The sequence below is a fragment of the Taeniopygia guttata genome, chromosome 36, assembly GCF_048771995.1.
Source record: "Taeniopygia guttata chromosome 36, bTaeGut7.mat, whole genome shotgun sequence".
NCBI lineage: Eukaryota > Metazoa > Chordata > Aves > Passeriformes > Estrildidae > Taeniopygia > Taeniopygia guttata.
The window spans coordinates 795,092-813,661 of NC_133061.1; the positions used below are offsets into that span (position 1 = coordinate 795,092).

Sequence of the window (18,570 nt, forward strand, 5' to 3'; positions counted from 1 at the left end):
ACCCATTCCCAGTACAAACCAGTAACCCCAAACCCATTCCCAGTACAAACCAGTAACCCCAAACCCATTCCCAGTACAAACCAGTAACCCCAAACCCCCTCCCAGTACAAACCAGTAACCCCAAACCCATTCCCAGTACAAACCAGTAACCCCAAACCCATTCCCAGTACAAACCAGTAACCCCAAACCCATTCCCAGTACAAACCAGTAACCCCAAACCCATTCCCAGTACAAACCAGTAACCCCAAACCCATTCCCAGTACAAACCAGTAACCCCAAACCCATTCCCAGTACAAACCAGTAACCCCAAACCCATTCCCAGTACAAACCAGTAACCCCAAACCCATTCCCAGTACAAACCAGTAACCCCAAACCCCTCCCAGTATAAACCAGTAACCCCAAACCCATTCCCAGTACAAACCAGTAACCCCAAACCCCCTCCCAGTACAAACCAGTAACCCCAAACCCATTCCCAGTACAAACCAGTAACCCCAAACCCATTCCCAGTACAAACCAGTAACCCCAAACCCATTCCCAGTACAAACCAGTAACCCCAAACCCATTCCCAGTACAAACCAGTAACCCCAAACCCATTCCCAGTACAAACCAGTAACCCCAAACCCATTCCCAGTACAAACCAGTAACCCCAAACCCATTCCCAGTACAAACCAGTAACCCCAAACCCATCCCAGTACAAACCAGTATAACCCAAACCCCATCCCAGTATAAACCAGTATAACCCAGTATAACCCAAACCCCATCCCAGTATAAACCAGTATAACCCAGTATAACCCCAAACCCATCCCAGTATAACCCAGTATAACCCAAACCCCCTCCCAGTATAACCCAGTATAACCCAACCCCCTCCCAGTATAAACCAGTATAACCCAACCCCCTCCCAGTATAAACCAGTATAACCCAAACCCCTCCCAGTATAACCCAGTATAACCCAAACCCCTCCCAGTATAACCCAGTATAACCCAGTATAACCCCAACCCATTCCCAGTACAAACCAGTAACTCCAAACCCCTCCCAATCCCTCCCAGTCCCTCCCAGTAACCCCAAACCCCCTCCCAGTCCCCCCCAATCCCCATCCCAGTCCCTCCCAGTATAAACCAGTCCCACCCAAACCCCTCTCAGTCCCTCCCAGTCCCTCCCAGTATAACCCAGTTCCCCCCAATCCTCTCCCAGTCCCTCCCAGTTTGGTCCCAGTCCCTCCCAATCCCCTCGCAGTACAAACCAGTACAAACCAGTATAACCCAAACCCCCTCCCAGTCCCCCCCAGTCCCTCCCAGTATAACCCAGTCCTTCCCAAACCCCCTCCCAGTCCCTCCCAGTCCGTCCCAGTCCCTCCCAGTCCATCCCAGTACAAACCAGTTTGGTCCCAGTCCCTCCCAGTCCCTCCCAGTATAACCCAAACCCCCTCCCAGTTCCCTCCCAGTCTCTCCCAGTATAAACCAGTGACCCCAAACCCCCTCCCAGTCCCTCCCAGTCCCTCCCAGTCCCTCCCAGTATAATCCAAACCCATCCCAGTCCCCCCCAAACCCCTCCCAGTCCCTCCCAGTCCAAACCAGTATAACCCAGTTCCCCCCAAACTCCCTCCCAGTCTCCCCCAAACCCCTCCCAGTCCCTCCCAGTTTGGTCCCAGTCCCTCCCAGTATAACCCAAATCCCTCCCAGTCCCTCCCAGTCCCCCCCAAACCCCTCCCAGTCCCTCCCAGTACAAACCAGTATAACCCAAACCCCCTCCCAGTCCGCCCCAGTCCCTCCCAGTCCCTCCCAGTGCCCCCCAACCCCCTCCCAGTCCCTCCCAGTACAAACCAGTAACCCCAAATCCCCTCCCAACCCCCTCCCAGTCCCTCCCAGTATAACCCAAACCCCTCCCAGTCCCTCCCAGTCCCTCCCAGTCCCTCCCAGTACAAACCAGTAACCCCAAATCCCCTCCCAAACCCCATCCCAGTCCCTCCCAGTCCCTCCCAGTATAACCCCAAACCCCTCCCAGTATAACCCAGTATAACCCAAACCCCCTCCCAGTCCGCCCCAGTCCCTCCCAGTCCCTCCCAGTCCCCCCCAACCCCCTCCCAGTCCCTCCCAGTGCCCCCCAGTATAACCCAAACCCCTCCCAGTCCCTCCCAGTCCCTCCCAGTCCCTCCCAGTATAAACCAGTGACCCTAAATCCCCATCCCAGTCCCTCCCAGTCCCTCCCAGTCCCTCCCAGTATAACCCCAAACCCCTCCCAGTATAACCCAGTATAACCCAAACCCCCTCCCAGTCCCTCCCAGTCCCTCCCAGTCCCTCCCAGTATAAACCAGTGACCCTAAATCCCCTCCCAGTCCGCCCCAGTCCCTCCCAGTCCCCCCCAACCCCCTCCCAGTCCCTCCCAGTATAAACCAGTGACCCTAAATCCCCTCCCAGTCCCTCCCAGTCCCTCCCAGTCCCTCCCAGTATAAACCAGTATAACCAGTCTCCCCTCCAGCCTTCACCTACTTCTACCGCTCCCACCTGTACTGGAAATTCGACAACTCCGCCCTGCGCCCCCTGCCGGGCCACCCCAAACCCCTCCCAGTACAAACCAGTACAAACCAGTATAACCCAAACCCCTCCCAGTATAACCCAGTATAACCCAACCCCATCCCAGTATAAACCAGTATAACCCAAACCCATCCCAGTACAAACCAGTATAAACCAGTATAACCCAAACCCCTCCCAGTATAACCCAGTATAACCCAAACCCCTCCCAGTATAACCCAGTATAACCCAAACCCCTCCCAGTATAACCCAGTATAACCCAAACCCCTCCCAGTATAAACCAGTATAACCCAAACCCCTCCCAGTATAACCCAGTATAACCCAAACCCATCCCAGTACAAACCAGTATAACCCAAACCCCTCCCAGTCCCTCCCAGTTCCCTCCCAGTACAAACCAGTATAACCCAGTATAACCCAAACCCCTCCCAGTATAACCCAGTATAACCCAAACCCATCCCAGTACAAACCAGTATAACCCAAACCCCTCCCAGTCCCTCCCAGTTCCCTCCCAGTACAAACCAGTATAACCCAGTATAACCCAAACCCCTCCCAGTATAACCCAGTATAACCCCAACCCATTCCCAGTATAAACCAGTAACTCCCAACCCCTCCCAGTTCCCTCCCAGTCCCTCCCAGTATAACCCAGTAACCCCAAATCCCCCCCCAAACCCCTCCCAGTCCCTCCCAGTGCCTCCCAGTCCAAACCAGTATAACTCAAACCCATCCCAAACCCCTCCCAGTCCGTCCCAGTCCCTCCCAGTATAAACCAGTAACCCCCAATCCTCTCCCAGTCCCCCCCAAACCCCTCCCAGTCCCTCCCAGTTTGATCCCAGTCCCTCCCAGTTTGGTCCCAGTCCCTCCCAGTATAACCCAAACCCCCTCCCAGTATAACCAGTATAACCAGTCTCCCCTCCAGCCTTCACCTACTTCTACCGCTCCCACCTGTACTGGAAATTCGACAACTCCGCCCTGCGCCCCCTGCCGGGCCACCCCAAATCCCTCCCAGTACAAACCAGTATAACCCAGTATAACCCAAACCCCTCCCAGTATAAACCAGTATAAACCAGTATAACCCAAACCCCTCCCAGTCCCTCCCAGTATAAACCAGTATAACCCCAAACCCCCTCCCAGTCCCTCCCAGTATAACCCAACTCCCTCCCAGTCCCCCCCAAACCTCTCCCAGTTCCCTCCCAGTCCCTCCCAGTATAACCCAGTATAACCCCAACCCCCTCCCAGTATAAACCAGTAACCCCAAACCCATTCCCAGTTCCCTCCCAGTCCCTCCCAATCCCCTCCCAGTCCCTCCCAGTCCCTCCCAGTATAACCCAAACCCCTCCCAGTACAAACCAGTATAACCCAAAAACCTCCCAGTACAAACCAGTATAACCCAACCCCCTCCCAGTATAACCCAGTATAACCCAAACCCCTCCCAGTCTCTCCCAGTACAAACCAGTATAACCCAAACCCCTCCCAGTCCCTCCCAGTCCCTTCCAGTATAAACCAGTAACCCCAAACTCCCTCCCAGTCCCCCCCAGTCCCTCCCAGTATAATTCAAACTCCTCCCAGTTCATCCCAGTCCCTCCCAGTACAAACCAGTAACCCCAAATCCCCTCCCAGTATAACCCCAACCCCCTCCCAGTCCCTCCCAGTTTGGTCCCAGTACAAACCAGTAACCCCAAATTCCCTCCCAGTCCCCTCCAATCCATTCCCAGTACAAACCAGTATAACCCAGTCCCCCCCAAACTCCCTCCCAGTCCCTCCCAGTCCGTCCCAGTAACCCCAAATCCCATCCCAGTATAAACCAGTAACCCCATATCCTGTCCCAGTCCCTCCCAGTATAAACCAGTCCGCCCCAAACCCCTCCCAGTCCCTCCCAGTTTGGTCCCAGTCCCTCCCAACCCCCTCCCAGTCCCTCCCAGTCCCTCCCAGTCCCTCCCAGTCCCTCCCAGTATAACCAGTATAACCAGTCTCCCCCCGTTCCAGCCTTCACCTACTTCTACCGCTCCCACCTGTACTGGAAATTCGACAACTCCGCCCTGCGCCCCCTGCCGGGCCACCCCAAACCCCTCCCAGTACAAACCAGTATAACCCAAACCCCTCCCAGTCCCTCCCAGTTCCCTCCCAGTATAACCCAAATCCCTCCCAGTTTCCTCCCAGTCCCTCCCAGTTTGGTCCCAGTCCCTCCCAATCCCCTCCCACTACAAACCAGTACAAACCAGTAACTCCAAACCCCTTCCCAGTATAACCCAAACCCCTCCCAGTCCCTCCCAGTCCCCTCCCAGTCCCCTCCCAGTCCCTCCCAGTCCAAACCAGTATAACCCAATCCCCTCCCAGTATAAACCAGTCCCCCCCAACCCCCTCCCAGTCCCTCTCAGTCTCCCCCAAACCCCTCCCAGTCCATCCCAGTCCGTCCCAGTATAACCCAAAACGTGTCCCAGTATAAACCAGTGCCCCCCAGTTCCCCTCCCAGTCCCCCCCAAACCCCTCCCAGTATAACCCCAACCCCCTCCCAGTCCCCTCCAACCCCCTCCCAGTATAAACCAGTGCCCCCCAACCCCCTCCCAGTCCCTCCCAGTATAACCCAACTCCCTCCCAGTATAAACCAGTAACTCCAAACCCCCTCCCAGTACAAACCAGTATAACCAGTCTCCCCTCCAGCCTTCACCTACTTCTACCGCTCCCACCTGTACTGGAAATTCGACAACTCCGCCCTGCGCCCCCTGCCGGGCCACCCCAAATCCGCGCTCCGTGATTGGCTGAACTGCCCCTCCCCGGCCCCGCCCACCGCTCCCATTGGTCGGGACGACGCTGAGGTCATCGTCATCGCGCTGGGGGCGGGGCCAGGGGCGCTGGCGGCCCCGCTGGCCCTGCTGGGATTGGCCGGGCTGCTGGGGGGCGGGGCTTGGCTCTGGCGGCGGCGGGGCGGGGCCGCGCACGCCCACCTGCGCAGGTGCCAGAGGTCGCTGCTGCCACGGGTGTAAGGACATGCCTAATTTGCATGGACACGCCCCTTTTCCACCTGGACACGCCCCTTTCCCACCTGGACACGCCCAGTGGGCGGGGTCATGCCTAATTTGCATGGACACGCCCCTCTGAGTTACCTGGACATGCCCCTTTGTAACTGGACACGCCCACCTGACTCACCTGGACATGCCTTATTTGCATGGACACGCCCACCTGACTCACCTGGACACGCCCACTTTGCATAGACACACCCATTTGACTTACCTGGAAAAGCCCCTTTGTCATTAGACACGCCCAATTTGCATAACCACGCCCACCTGACTTACCTGGACATTCTCACTTTGCATGGATACAATCCCCTGACTTACCTGGACACGCCCCTCTGTCCTCTGGACACGCCCCTTTGTCACCTGGACACGCCCATTTGTCCCCTGAACATGCCTTATTTGCATAGACACGCCCACCTGATTTACCTGGACATGCCTTATTTGCATGGACACGCCCACCTGGTTCACCTGGACATGCTCACTTTGCATGGACACGCCCACTTGACTCACCTGGACTCAGATCTATACTCACCTGGACACGCCCCTTTGTCATTAGACATGCCCACTTTGCATAGACACGCCCACCCAATTTACCTGGACACGCCCACTTGTCATTAGACATGGCCAATTTGCATGGACACGCCCACCTGCGCAGGTGCCAGCGGTCGCTGCTGCCCAGGGTCTAGGGACATGCCCAGGGGGCGGGGACACGCCTAATTTGCATGGACACGCCTACCTGGTTCACCTGGACATGGCCAAGACTCACCTGGACATGCCCACTTTGCATAGACACACCCATTTGATTTACCTGGACACGCCCACTTGGTCTGGACACGCCCACTGGGCGGGGACATGCCCAATTTGCATGGACATGCCCAATTTGCATGGACACGCCCACCTGAGTTAGCTGGACACGCCCCTTTATTCCCTGGACACGCCAACCTGACTTACCTGGACACGCCTACTTTGCATAGACACGCCCCTTTTCTCACCTGGACTCAGATCTATACTTACCTGGACACGCCCCTTTGTCATTAGACACGCCCCTTTGTCACCTGGACACGCCCACTTTGCATAGACACGCCCACCTGCGCAGGTGCCAGCGGTCGCTGCTGCCACGGGTCTAGGGACACGCCCAATTTGCATAGACACGCCCAATTTGCATAGACACGCCCACCTGCGCAGGTGCCAGAGGTCGCTGCTGCCCAGGGTCTAGGGACACGCCTAATTTGCATGGACACGCCCACCTGATTTACATGGACACACCCCTTTGTCCAGTGGACATGCCCAATTTGCATAGACACGCCCACCTGATTAACCTAGACACGCCCCTTTGTCAGGACACGCCCGTTTCCCACCTGGACACGCCCACCCAAATTTCTCAAATTCTCCCAAAAGTTCCCCCAAAATTCCCCCCAAATTCCCCCCAAATCTCCCAAATTTCTCCAAATTTCTCAAATTTCCCCAAATCTCCCAAATCTCCCACATTTCCCAAATTCTCCACAAAATCCCCCCAAAATCCCCAAAATTCCCCCAAAATCCCCCCAAAATCTCTCCAAATTCCCCCCAAATTCCCCAAATTCAGCCAAATCCCCCCAAAATTCTCCCAAATCCCCCAAATTTTACCCAAATCCCCCCAAATTTCCCAAAATCCCCCAAATTCACCCCAAATCTCCCAAAAAATCTCCCAAAATTTGCATAACCACGCCCCCAGACTCACCAGACCACTCCCTATTTGCATAAGCACGCCTCCAGACACTCCAGACACACCCAATTTGCATAATTACACCCCCAGACCACTCCTAATTTGCATAACCACGCTCCCAGAATTCCCAGACCACTCCAAATTTGCATAACCACGCCTCCAGACTCAACAAACCACTCCCAATTTGCATAACCACGCCCCCCGACTCTCCTGACCACTCCTAATTTGCATAAAGATGCCCCCATACACACCTGACCACCCCTAATTTGCATAACCATGCCCCTAGACACACCAGACAACCCCCTAATTTGCATAACCACGCCCCCAGACCACTCCCAATTTGCATAACCACACCCCCAAACTCACCAGACCACTCCCAATTTGCATAACCACGCCCCCAGACACTCCAGACACACCCAATTTGCATAACCACGCCCCCAGACAACTCCTAATTTGCATAACCATGCCCCAGACTCTCCAGACGTGCCCAATTTGCATAACCACGCCCCCAGACTGCCCAGACCACTCCAGATTTGCATAACCACGCCCCTGACTCGCCTTAACACTCCTAATTTTCATAACCACGCCCCCAGACTCACCTGACCACTCCCAATTTGCATAACCACGCCCCAGACTCACCAGACCGCTCCTAATTTGCATAACCACACCCCCAGACTCTCAGACCACTCCCAATTTGCATAACCACGCCCCCAAAAACCTTCAGACCACTCCTAATTTGCATAACCATGCCCCAAACCACTCCCAATTTGCATAACCACACCCCCAGACAGCTTCTTATTTGCATAACCACACCCCAGACTCAACAGACTGCTCCCAATTTGCATAACCACGCCCCCAGACTACCATGACCGTGTCCAATTTGCATAACCACGCCCCCATACTTGTTTGACTGCACCTAATTTGCATAACAACGCCCCCAGACACTCAAGACCACTCCTAATTTGCATAACCACGCCCATGACTCTCCTGATCACTCCTAATTTGCATAACCACGCCCCCATACTCTCCAGACCGCTCCTAATTTGCATAACCACACCCCATACTCTCCAGACCGTGCCCAATTTGCATAACCACACCCCCAGACCATTCCTAATTTGCATACCCGCGCCCCCAGACTCACCAGACCACTCCCAATTTGCATAACCACACTCCAGACCAGTCCTAATTTGCATAACCACGCCCCAGACTCACCGGACCGCTCCCAATTTGCATAACCACGCCCCTTTTGCTCACCAGGCCACGCCCCCTTCACTGGCCACGCCCCTCCCCTCTTATTGGTGCTGCGGGCCGGGCCCCACCCCCTCCCCGCGCTGATTGGCTGAGGGGAGCGGGGTATGCAAATGAGGCAGGGGGCGTGGCTTTGTTGGTTTTTTTGCGTTTTTTTTTTGTTTTCGGTCGTTTTTTTGGGGTAATTTCGGGGATTTTTGGGGCTTTTTCGGTTCCCAAAATTTTTTTCCCGCGGGTCGGGAGGGGGGGAGGGGCCGAGCGGAGGCTCCGCCCCCGGGGGGGAGGGGCGGGGCGGGGGAGGGGGATAATTAATTAATTCTCTTTAATTAATAAACGAGACAACGGAACTGGCTGGATTTGCATATATTTGCATATCAATGAGCGCGGGTTAGAGGCGTTTTTTGTCCCTCCCAATTTGCAGCAATGGCGTCGACTTTCTTATATAATTAGCATAAATTTGCATATTTAATGAGGTGAACATGGGCAAGGGGCGTGGCCACGCCCCCTCCCAGTTCCTCCCAGTACAAACCAGTAATGCCCAATATTGATTTGCATTGAGGCAAAAAACTTCTAATTGGCGCCTCATTTGCATAAATTTGCATATTTAATGAGGTGAACGGGGGAAAGGGGCGTGGCCACGCCCCCTCCCAGTTTCTCCCAGTACAAACCAGTAACACCCAATATTGATTTGCATTGAGGCTAAAAACTATTAATTCGCACCTCATTTGCATAAATTTGCATATTTAATGAGGTAGGCGTGGAGTGATGCCTCGTGTCCCCCTCCCAGTACAAACCAGTATAAACCAGTAACCCCCAGTCCCAATTTGTAGCGATGGAGTTGGTCGTAAATTTTTCATCTCATTTGCATAAATTTGCATATTAATGAGGTGGGCGTGGATTGATGCCTCGTGTCCCCCTCCCAGTATAAACCAGTAACTCCCAGTATAAACCAGTAACCCCCAGTCCCAATCTGTAGCAATGGAGTAGGTTGTAATTTTGCATCTCATTTGCATAAATCTGCATATTAACAATGTGGGCGGAGCCACATCTGCCCCCGAGTCCTTCCCAGTACAAACCAGTAACTCCCAGTACAAACCAGTAACCGCTGGTCCACATTCGTAGTGACAAAACCGCTTTTATTTTCCATCTCATTTGCATAAATTTGCATATCAGGAACTCTCCTTATAGGGAGAAGGGGCGTGGTCAGGAGTGGGCGGAGTCTCAGGTGGGGGCGGAGCCTTTTCACCTGTGGGGGGAGGGAGGGAAGGGGTTAAGCCACGCCCACCAACCCCAAACCAGTATAAACCAGTATAAACCAGTATAAACCAGTATAAACCAGTATAAACCAGTTTAAACCAAGTAAAACCAGTATAAACCAGTATAAACCAGTATAAACCAGTTTAAACCAGTTTAAACCAGGTCCAACCATTAAAACCAGTAACCCCAAACCCCTTCCCAGTACAAACCAGTAACCCCAAACCCATTCCCAGTACAAACCAGTAACCCCAAACCCATTCCCAGTACAAACCAGTAACCCCAAACCCCCTCCCAGTATAAACCAGTAACCCCAAACCCATTCCCAGTACAAACCAGTAACCCCAAACCCCCTCCCAGTACAAACCAGTAACCCCAAACCCCCTCCCAGTACAAACCAGTAACCCCAAACCCATTCCCAGTACAAACCAGTGACCCCAAACCCATTCCCAGTACAAACCAGTAACCCCAAACCCATTCCCAGTACAAACCAGTAACCCCAAACCCATTCCCAGTACAAACCAGTAACCCCAAACCCCCTCCCAGTCCCTCCCAGTCCGTCCCAGTCCCTTACCGGTCCATACTGGTTTATACTGGGAGCTCCTCCGACGTTTGGCGGCCTCCAGGGAGCGGCTCAGGGCCACGGCCCGGCACTGGTTTATACTGGGAGTTACTGGTTTGTACTGGGAGGGACTGGGGTAAACTGGGAGGGGGTTTGGGGTTACTGGTTTGTACTGGGAATGGGTTTGGGGTTACTGGTTTGTACTGGTTTGGGCTTTTTCCTTACTGGTTTATACTGGGACGGGCTCTGGGGTTACTGGTTTATACTGGGATGGGACTGGGAGGTGACTGGGATGAACTGGGAGGGGCTTTGGGCTTACTGGTTTATACTGGTTTGGGCTTTGGAGTTATTGGGGTGGGCTGATACTGGTCTATACTGGTTTATACTGGTTTATACTGGTCTATACTGGTCTATACTAGTTTATACTGGTTTATAGTAGTTTAAACTGGTTTATACTGGTCCATACTGGTTTATACTGGTCCATACTGGTTTATACTGGTCCATACTGGTCTATACTGGTTTATACTGGTTTAGACTGGTCCATACTGGTCTATACTGGTTTATACTGGTCTATACTGGTCCATACTGGTTTATACTGGTTTATACTGGTCCATACTGGTCTATACTGGTTTATACTGGTCCATACTGGTCCATACTGGTCCATACTGGTCCATACTGGTCCATACTGGTCTATACTGGTCCATACTGGTCCATACTGGTTTATACTGGTCCATACTGGTCCATACTGGTTCATACTGGTCCATACTGGTCCATACTGGTCCATACTGGTCCATACTGGTTTATACTGGTCCATACTGGTCTATACTGGTCCATACTGGTTTATACTGGTTTATACTCGTCCATACTGGTTTATACTGGTCCATACTGGTCTATACTGGTTTATACTGGTCCATACTGGTCCATACTGGTCCATACTGGTTTATACTGGTCCATACTGGTCCATACTGGTCCATACTGGTCCATACTGGTCCATACTGGTCCATACTGGTCTATACTGGTCCATACTGGTCCATACTGGTCTATACTGGTTTATACTGGTCCATACTGGTCCATACTGGTCCATACTGGTTTATACTGGTCCGTACTGGTCCATACTGGTCTATACTGGTTTATACTGGTCCATACTGGTTTATACTGGTCCATACCGGTCCATACTGGTCCATACTGGTTTATACTGGTCCGTACTGGTCCATACTGGTCTATACTGGTTTATACTGGTCTATACTGGTCTATACTGGTCCATACTGGTTTATACTGGTTTATACTGGTCCATACTGGTCCATACTGGTCCATACTGGTTTATACTGGTCCATACTGGTTTATACTGGTCTATACTGGTTTATACTGGTTTATACTGGTTTCTCACCATCAGCTCTCTGCTCTCGTTGATTCTCCGTTCCTGTCCCCGCCAGGGGGGGGAGGGGCGCCCGTCTGGGGAGGGGAGAAACCCAAAAATGCCAAATTTTACCCCAAAAATTCTCCAAAATTTTACCCCAAAAATCCCAAAATTTACCCCAAAAATTCCCAAAATTTTACCCCAAAAAGTCCCCAAAATTTTACCCCAAAAATTCCCCAAAATTTTACCCCAAAAATTCCCAAATTTTAACCCAGAAATCCCCAAAATTTTACCCCAAAATTCCCAAATTTTACTACAAAAATTCCACAAATTTTACCCCAAAAATTTTCAAATTTTACCCCAAAAAAATTCCCAAAATTTTACCCCCAAAATTCCCCAAATTTTCATCCAAAAATTCCCCAAAGTTTTACCCCAAAAAGTCCCAAATTTTACCCCAAAAATTAAAAATTTTACCCCAAAAATTTCCAAATTTTACCCCAAAAATCCCAAATTTTACCCCAAAATTCCCCAAAATTTTACCCCAAAAATTCCCAAATTTTACCCTAAAAATTCCCAAATTTTACCCCCAAAATTCCCAAAAATTTTACCCCAAAAATCCCCCAAATTTTACCCCAAAAATTCACAAATTTTTACCCAAAAAATTTCCAAATTTTACCCCAAAAATTCCCGAATTTTACCCCCAAAATCCCAAAATTTTACACCAAAAATTCCCCAAAGTTTTACCCCAAAAAATCCCCCAAAATTTTACCCCAAAAATTCCCAAATTTTACCCCAAAAATTCCCAAATTTTACCCCAAAAATTCCCAAATTTTACCCCAAAAATTCTCAAATTTTACCCCAAAAATGCCCCAAAATTTTACCCCAAAAATTCCCCAAATTTTACCCCCAAAATTCCCAAATTTTCCCCCAAAAATTCCCAAATTTTACCCAAAAACTTCCCAAATTTGACCCCAAAAAATCCCAAATTTTACCCCAAAAATCCCAAATTTTACCCCAAAAATCCCAAATTTTACCTCAAAAATTCACAAATTTTACCCCAAAAATTCCCCAATTTTAACCCAGAAATTCCCAAAATTTTACCCCAAAAATTCCCCAAATTTTACCCCAAAAATTCCCAAAATTTTATCCCACAAATTCCCCAAAATTTTACCCCAAAAATCCCAAAATTTTACCCCCAAAAATCCCAAAATTTTACCCCCAAAAATCCCCAAATTTTACCCCAAAAATTCCCCAAATTTTCAATGAAAATTCCCCAAATTTTCATCCAAAAATTAAAAATTTTCCCCCCAAAAATCCCAAATTTTACCCCAAAAATTCCCAACTTTTACCCCAAAAATTCACAAATTTTACCCCAAAAATTCCCCAAAGTTTTACCCCAAAATTTCCCCAAATTTTCAACAAAAATTCCCCAAATTTTCATCCAAAAATTCCCAAATTTTACCCCAAAAATTCCCCAAATTTTACCCCCCAAATCCCAAATTTTACTCCAAAAATTCCCAAATTTGACCTCAAAAATTCCCATTTTTCTCCCAAAATTCCCATTTTCTCCCCAAACCCCCAAATTTCCTCCAAAAATTTCCATTTTCCCCAAAAATTGACCCAAAACTCCCATTTTCCCCCCAAAATCCCCCAATTTTCCCCCAAAATTCCAATTTTTCTTCCCCAAATTCTCAAATTTCCCCCAATTTTCCCAAAATTACCATTTTTTTCTCCCAAAATTCCCATTTTCCCCAAAAAATCCCATTTTCTCCAAAAATTCCCCAAATTTTCACTCAAAATTCCCATTTTCCCCGAAATTCTTATTTTTTGACTCCAAAATTCCCATTTTTAACCCAAAATTTCCATTTTTTCTCCCAAAATTCCCAATTTTTCTCCCCAAACCCCCAAATTTCCCCCCAAAATTCCCATTTTCCTCAAAAAATTCATCCAAAATTCCCATTTTCCCCAAAAATTCCCATTTTCCCCAAAATTCCCAAAATTTTCCCTCAAAATTCCCATTTTCCCCAAAATTCCCATTTTTTCTCCCAAAATTCCCATTTTTCTCCCAAAATTCCAATTTTTACCCCAAAATTCCCATTTTTACCCCCAAAATTCCCATTTTTTGATTCCAAAATTCCCATTTTTCCCCCAAAATTCCCATTTTTTCCACAAAAACTCCAATTTTTTCTCCCAAAATTCCCATTTTTACCCCAAAATTCCAATTTTTGCCCCAAAATTCCTATTTCCCCCCAAAATTACCATTTTTCTTCCCAAAATTCCCATTTTCCCCAAAAATTCCCATTTTCCCCAAAATTCCCAAAATTTTCCCTCAAAATTCCCATTTTCTCCCAAAATTCCCATTTTTTCTCCAAAAATTCCCATTTTTTCCCCCCAAATTTCCCATTTTTTCTCCCAAAACTCCCATTTTTTCCCCCAAAATTCCCATTTTCCCCCAAGATCCCGTTTTTTCCAAAAAATCCAAAAACTTTCCCTCAAAATTCCCATTTTCCCTCAAAATTCCCTTTTTTCTCCCAAAATTCCAATGTGTCTTCCCAAAATTCCCATTTTCCCCCCAAAATTCCCTTTTTTTTCCCCAAAAATTCCCATTTTTTCCCCCAAAATTCCCATTTTTATCCCCAAATTCCCAATTATCCCCCTCAAAATTCCCATTTTCCCCCAAAAATCTCATTTTTCTCCCAATATTCCAAAATTTTCCCGAAAATTTCCATCCAAAATTCCCATTTTTCCCCCCAAATTCCCATTTTTTCCCCCAAAATTCCCATTTTTTCCCCCAAAATCCCCAAATTTCCCCCAATTTTCCCAAAATTCCATTTTTTTTACCCGAAAAGCTCCAATCCGGGAGGTCCCTGAGGGGTCCGGGCCCGGAGGGACTCGGGGAGAGGCCCTGCCTGGGAAAAGCCAAAATTTGGGAATTTTAACCCAAAATTCCAACCAAAATTCCACCAAATCCAACAAAAACCCAAAATTTGGGAAAAAACAAAAAAAAATTGGGAAAAAAACCCCAAAAATTTGGGAAAAATAAAAAAAAATTCAGCCAAAAAAAACAAAATTTTGAAGAAAAAATTTCCAATTTTTGGGAATTTTAACCCAAAATTCAAACCAAAATTCCCTCAAATCCAACAAAAATCCAAAATTTGGGAAAAAACACAAAAATTTTGGAGAAAAATTTTAAAAAATTGGGAAAAAACAAAAAAATCAGACAAAAAAATTAAAAATTTGGGGAAAAAAATCCCCAAATTTGGGAATTTTAACCCAAAATTCCAACAAAAATTCCCTCAAATCCAACAAAAATCCGAAATTTGGGAAAAACAAAAAAAAGTTGCCGAAATAAAGAAAAAATTTGGGGAAAACCCCAAAAAGTTCAGACAAATAAAAAATCAAAATTTTGGGGAAAAAGAATCCCAAAAATTGGGAATTTTAACCCAAATTTCCAACAAAAATTCCCTCAAATACAACAAAAATCTGAAATTTGGGAAAAAAACCAAAAAATTTGGGGAAAAAATTAAAAAATTTGGCAAAAACCCAAAAAAATTTAGATAAAGAAAATAAAAATTTTGAGGAAAAAAATTCCAAAAATTGGGAATTTTGACACAAAATTCCAACAAAAATTCCATCAAATCCAACAAAAATCTGAAATTTGGGGAAAAACCCAAAAATTTGGGGAAAAAAAGAAAAAAATTTGGGGAAAACAAAAAAAAAATCAGCCAAAAAAAATCAAAATTTTGAGGAAAAATATTCCAAATTTTGGGAATTTTATCCTAAAATTCCAACAAAAATTTCCTCAAATCCACCAAAAATCTGAAATTTGGGGAAAAAAATCAAAAAAATTTGGGGAAAAAAAGAAAAAATTTGGGGAAACTCAAAAAAAATCAGACAAAAAAAATCAAAATTTTTGGAAAAAAAATCCCAAATTTTGGGAATTTTAACCCAAAAATCCAACAAAAATCTGAAATTTGGGAAAAAACCAAAAAAATTTGGGGAAAAACTAAAAAAATTTGGGGAAAACCCCCAAAAAATTCAGACAAAAAAATCAAAATTTTGGGGAAAAAATCCCAAATTTTGGGAATTTTCACCTAAAATTCCAAAGGAAATTCCCTCAAATCCAATAAAAAATCCCAAAATTTGGGAAAAAAATGCAAAAATTTGGAGAAAAACAAGAAAAAAATCGGTGAAAATCAAAAAAAATTCAGCCAAAAAAAAATCAAAATTTTGGAGGAAAAAATCCCAAAATTTGGAGAAAATTCTTTAATGTTTTGGGTAAAAAATAGAAAAATTTGGGAGAAAAAATTCTAAGAAAATTTGAGGTAGAAAATACAAAAACTTGGAAAAATAATCCCAAAATTTTGGGTAAAAATTACATAAATTTGGGAAAAAAACCCCAAAAATTTTGAAGAAAAACCACAAAATTTTCGGTAAAAAACCCCAAAATTTTGGGGGGGAAAATGTCAATAATTTGGTGGGAAACCATAAAATTTTGAGTAAAAAATAAAAAAAAATTGGAAAAAAACTCATAAAAATTTCCGTAAAAAATTTAAAAATTTGGGAAAAAAACCTGAAATTTTGGGTAAAAATTACAAAATTTTGAAGGGAAAAATCTCTGAAGATTTTGGGGGAAAAAACCACAAAATTTTTGAAAAAAAGTCACGAATATTTGGGAAAAAAATACAAAAATTTGAGGAAAAACCTCCAACGTTTTTAGGAAAAAAATACAAAAATTTGGGAAAAAAAAACCCCAAAATTTTGGGTAAAAAAATATAAAATTTTGGGTAAAAAACAGCCGAAATGTGGGAAAATCCCAACATTTTTGGGAAAAAAACCCACAAAATTTTAGCTAAAAACGTACAAAAATTTAGGAGAAAACTAAAAAATTTTGGGGAAAAAAACCCCCAAAATTTGGTAAAAAATCCCTCAAATTTTGGGTTAAAAAATCCCCGAAATTTTGTATCAAAAATGCAAAAAATTTGGGTAAAAAAACCCACAAAATTTTGGCAAAAAAAGAACAAAAATTTGGGAAAAAAAACCCCAAAAATTTTGGGTAAAAAATCCAGAAAAGTTTGGGAAAAAAAAATTACAAAAATTGGGGTAAGAAATACAAAAATTTTGGAAAAAAACCCCAAAAAATTTTGGGAAAAATCCCCAAATTTTGGTAAAAATTAAAAATTCCCCAAATCAAACCGGAATTATCCCAAAAAATCCCAAATTTCCCCAAAATCGCGGCAAAAACCGCGAAAAACGCGGGAAAACCGCCCAAAATTCCCGCCAAATCCCCCGGCCAAGCCACGCCCCTCACACAAACCACGCCCCTTTGGCTAAGCCACGCCCCTTTTACTCACGCCTCTCGCCATTGGCCGATCCGCTGCGGAGGGCGGGGCAAGGGGCGGAGCGATCTCGCCTGGCGCTCCGCTAAGGGGGCGGAAACCGCGGTCAGCAAGCCACGCCCACCTCCTTTAAACCACGCCCACTTTGCCTAAAAAACCCCATTTAGCGCCCCAAAAATCGCTGTTAAACCACGCCCACCGCCTTTAGGCCACGCCCACCACCCCTCCCCCCCTTTTAAACCCCTTTTTGCCCCTCCCCCACCCCTCAGGGACCCTCCCGGGGGCTCCCCCGGCACGCACCGAGCCGGAGAACTCTGCGCGCCGCCATTTTGGGAACGGCAGGAAGTGACGTCAGCACGCACGCGGCGCGCAGGGCTGAGTCTCCTAATCGCCGCCATGTTGTACGGAAAACCTCTAAGCGCCGCCATTTTGTGACCAAACTTCTCTCTGTCGCAGGGCGCCGCCATATTGTACGGAAAGGAAGCGGAAGCGCCGCCATTTTGAAGCTGAGGCGATTTAAAACCTGTTTTTTTTGCTTTTCCGGAGTTTAAAATATTTTTTATTTTAAATTTTGGGGTTTCCCACCCTTTTTTTACTTCAGTTTTAAAAGTTAATTTTATTCTTAGACATTTTTAGATTTTTCCTCTTTAATTTTCAGATTTTGTAACTTTTTTCTTTCTGTTTTGGGGATTTTTAAGGGTTTTTTGGGTTTTTTTTAATTCGAAGGTTTTAAGGGATTTATTTTCTACACTTTGAGGCTTTTATAAGACATTGTTTTAAAATATTAGACTTTAAAATATTTTTTAAAATTTTAAGACTTTTTATTGCTTTCTTATACAATTAGATTATTTTTAAGGGATTTTTTTTTGTATCTGGGACTCCTTTAGGGATTTTTAAATTTATTTTTTGACTTTTTCACCTTGTGGAATTTGATTCCTTTTAGGGCTTTATTTTCATTTTATGACTTTTAAATCATTTTTTTGTGGAGTTTGAGACATTTTTCGATATTTCTTTTTTTTAACCCTATTTTACATCTTTTATTTTTTAATTTGTGGCTTTTTACGACTTTCCTTTAAATTTTAAGCCTTTTTAGACCTGGTTTTTTTTTAATTTAATTATTTTCGGGTTTCTTTTTATGTCTGTCCCCACAACCGCGTCTCCACCGCTTGTACGGAATTAATTTTCCCCTCACGGCCGCAATTTTGGGCAATTTTCTAAAAAATCCTGAGATTTTGGGTGTTTTAAATGAAATTTTTATTATTTTTTATCCCTTTTTAGTCTATTTTTACAGCAAATCCTCGTTCTGCTCACTGCGCATGCGCAGCCGCCATTTTGTACAGCAAAACCGTCATTGTCACTTTTACGCATGCGCGGCCGCCATGTTGTACGGCAAAACCGCTGCGTGCCGCCATTTTGAGCAGCAACCTGGCGGCCGCCATTTTGTACGGCAAGCCCGTCGTCACCGCGCATGCGCCGCCGCCATTTTGTACGGCAAAACCACCCGCGCGCCGCCATTTTGTAGAACGCTCGACTGTTTGCTGCACGCCGCCATTTTGCTACGGCGTC

The 18,570-nt window shown here is 46.4% G+C and overlaps 2 protein-coding genes and 1 long non-coding RNA gene across 4 annotated transcripts in view; 2 read left to right on the forward strand and 1 right to left on the reverse strand.

Moving 5' to 3' along the window:
* The window catches only part of MMP14 (matrix metallopeptidase 14), a 44,750-nt gene extending 39,214 nt beyond the window's left edge, over positions 1–5,536 (forward strand). Inside the window, exon 10 of one of the 2 annotated variants that reach the window (XM_072921362.1) lies at positions 5,187–5,536. In XM_072921362.1, the coding sequence (XP_072777463.1) occupies positions 5,187–5,509 (323 nt within the window). In that variant the 3' untranslated portion in view covers positions 5,510–5,536. Of the gene's footprint in view, positions 1–2,475; positions 2,886–5,186 lie in introns of those variants that run through there. The other variant, XM_072921363.1, reaches the window with a different exon arrangement.
* Positions 5,537–6,492: 956 nt separating this feature from the next.
* On the forward strand, positions 6,493–6,814 carry LOC140681500 (uncharacterized). Its single transcript, XR_012052620.1, has 2 exons — positions 6,493–6,644; positions 6,734–6,814. It is a non-coding gene; the product is annotated as an uncharacterized lncRNA (long non-coding RNA).
* Positions 6,815–9,661: 2,847 nt separating this feature from the next.
* On the reverse strand, positions 9,662–18,519 carry LOC121468784 (uncharacterized). The gene is made up of 7 exons (XM_072921306.1): positions 18,316–18,519; positions 17,305–17,510; positions 17,020–17,089; positions 14,507–14,574; positions 11,696–11,760; positions 10,321–10,449; positions 9,662–9,738 (listed from the first exon to the last, which is right to left on the reverse strand). Exons 1-7 carry the CDS (start codon positions 18,517–18,519, stop codon positions 9,662–9,664), a joined length of 819 nt encoding a protein of 272 aa, XP_072777407.1.
* Positions 18,520–18,570: the final 51 nt, after the last annotated feature.

Coding starts and splice junctions, on each gene's coding strand:
- LOC121468784 (XM_072921306.1), bottom strand. CDS start 18,519: ATGGCGGCGCGCGGGTGGTTTTGCCGTACAAAATGGCGGCGGCGCATG. Junction 17,511..18,315: donor ATGGCGGCTGCGCATGCGCA/GTGAGCAGAACG, acceptor AAATCGCCTCAG/CTTCAAAATGGCGGCGCTTC. Junction 11,761..14,506: donor CCCGGATTGGAGCTTTTCGG/GTAAAAAAAATG, acceptor TCCCCTCCCCAG/ACGGGCGCCCCTCCCCCCCC.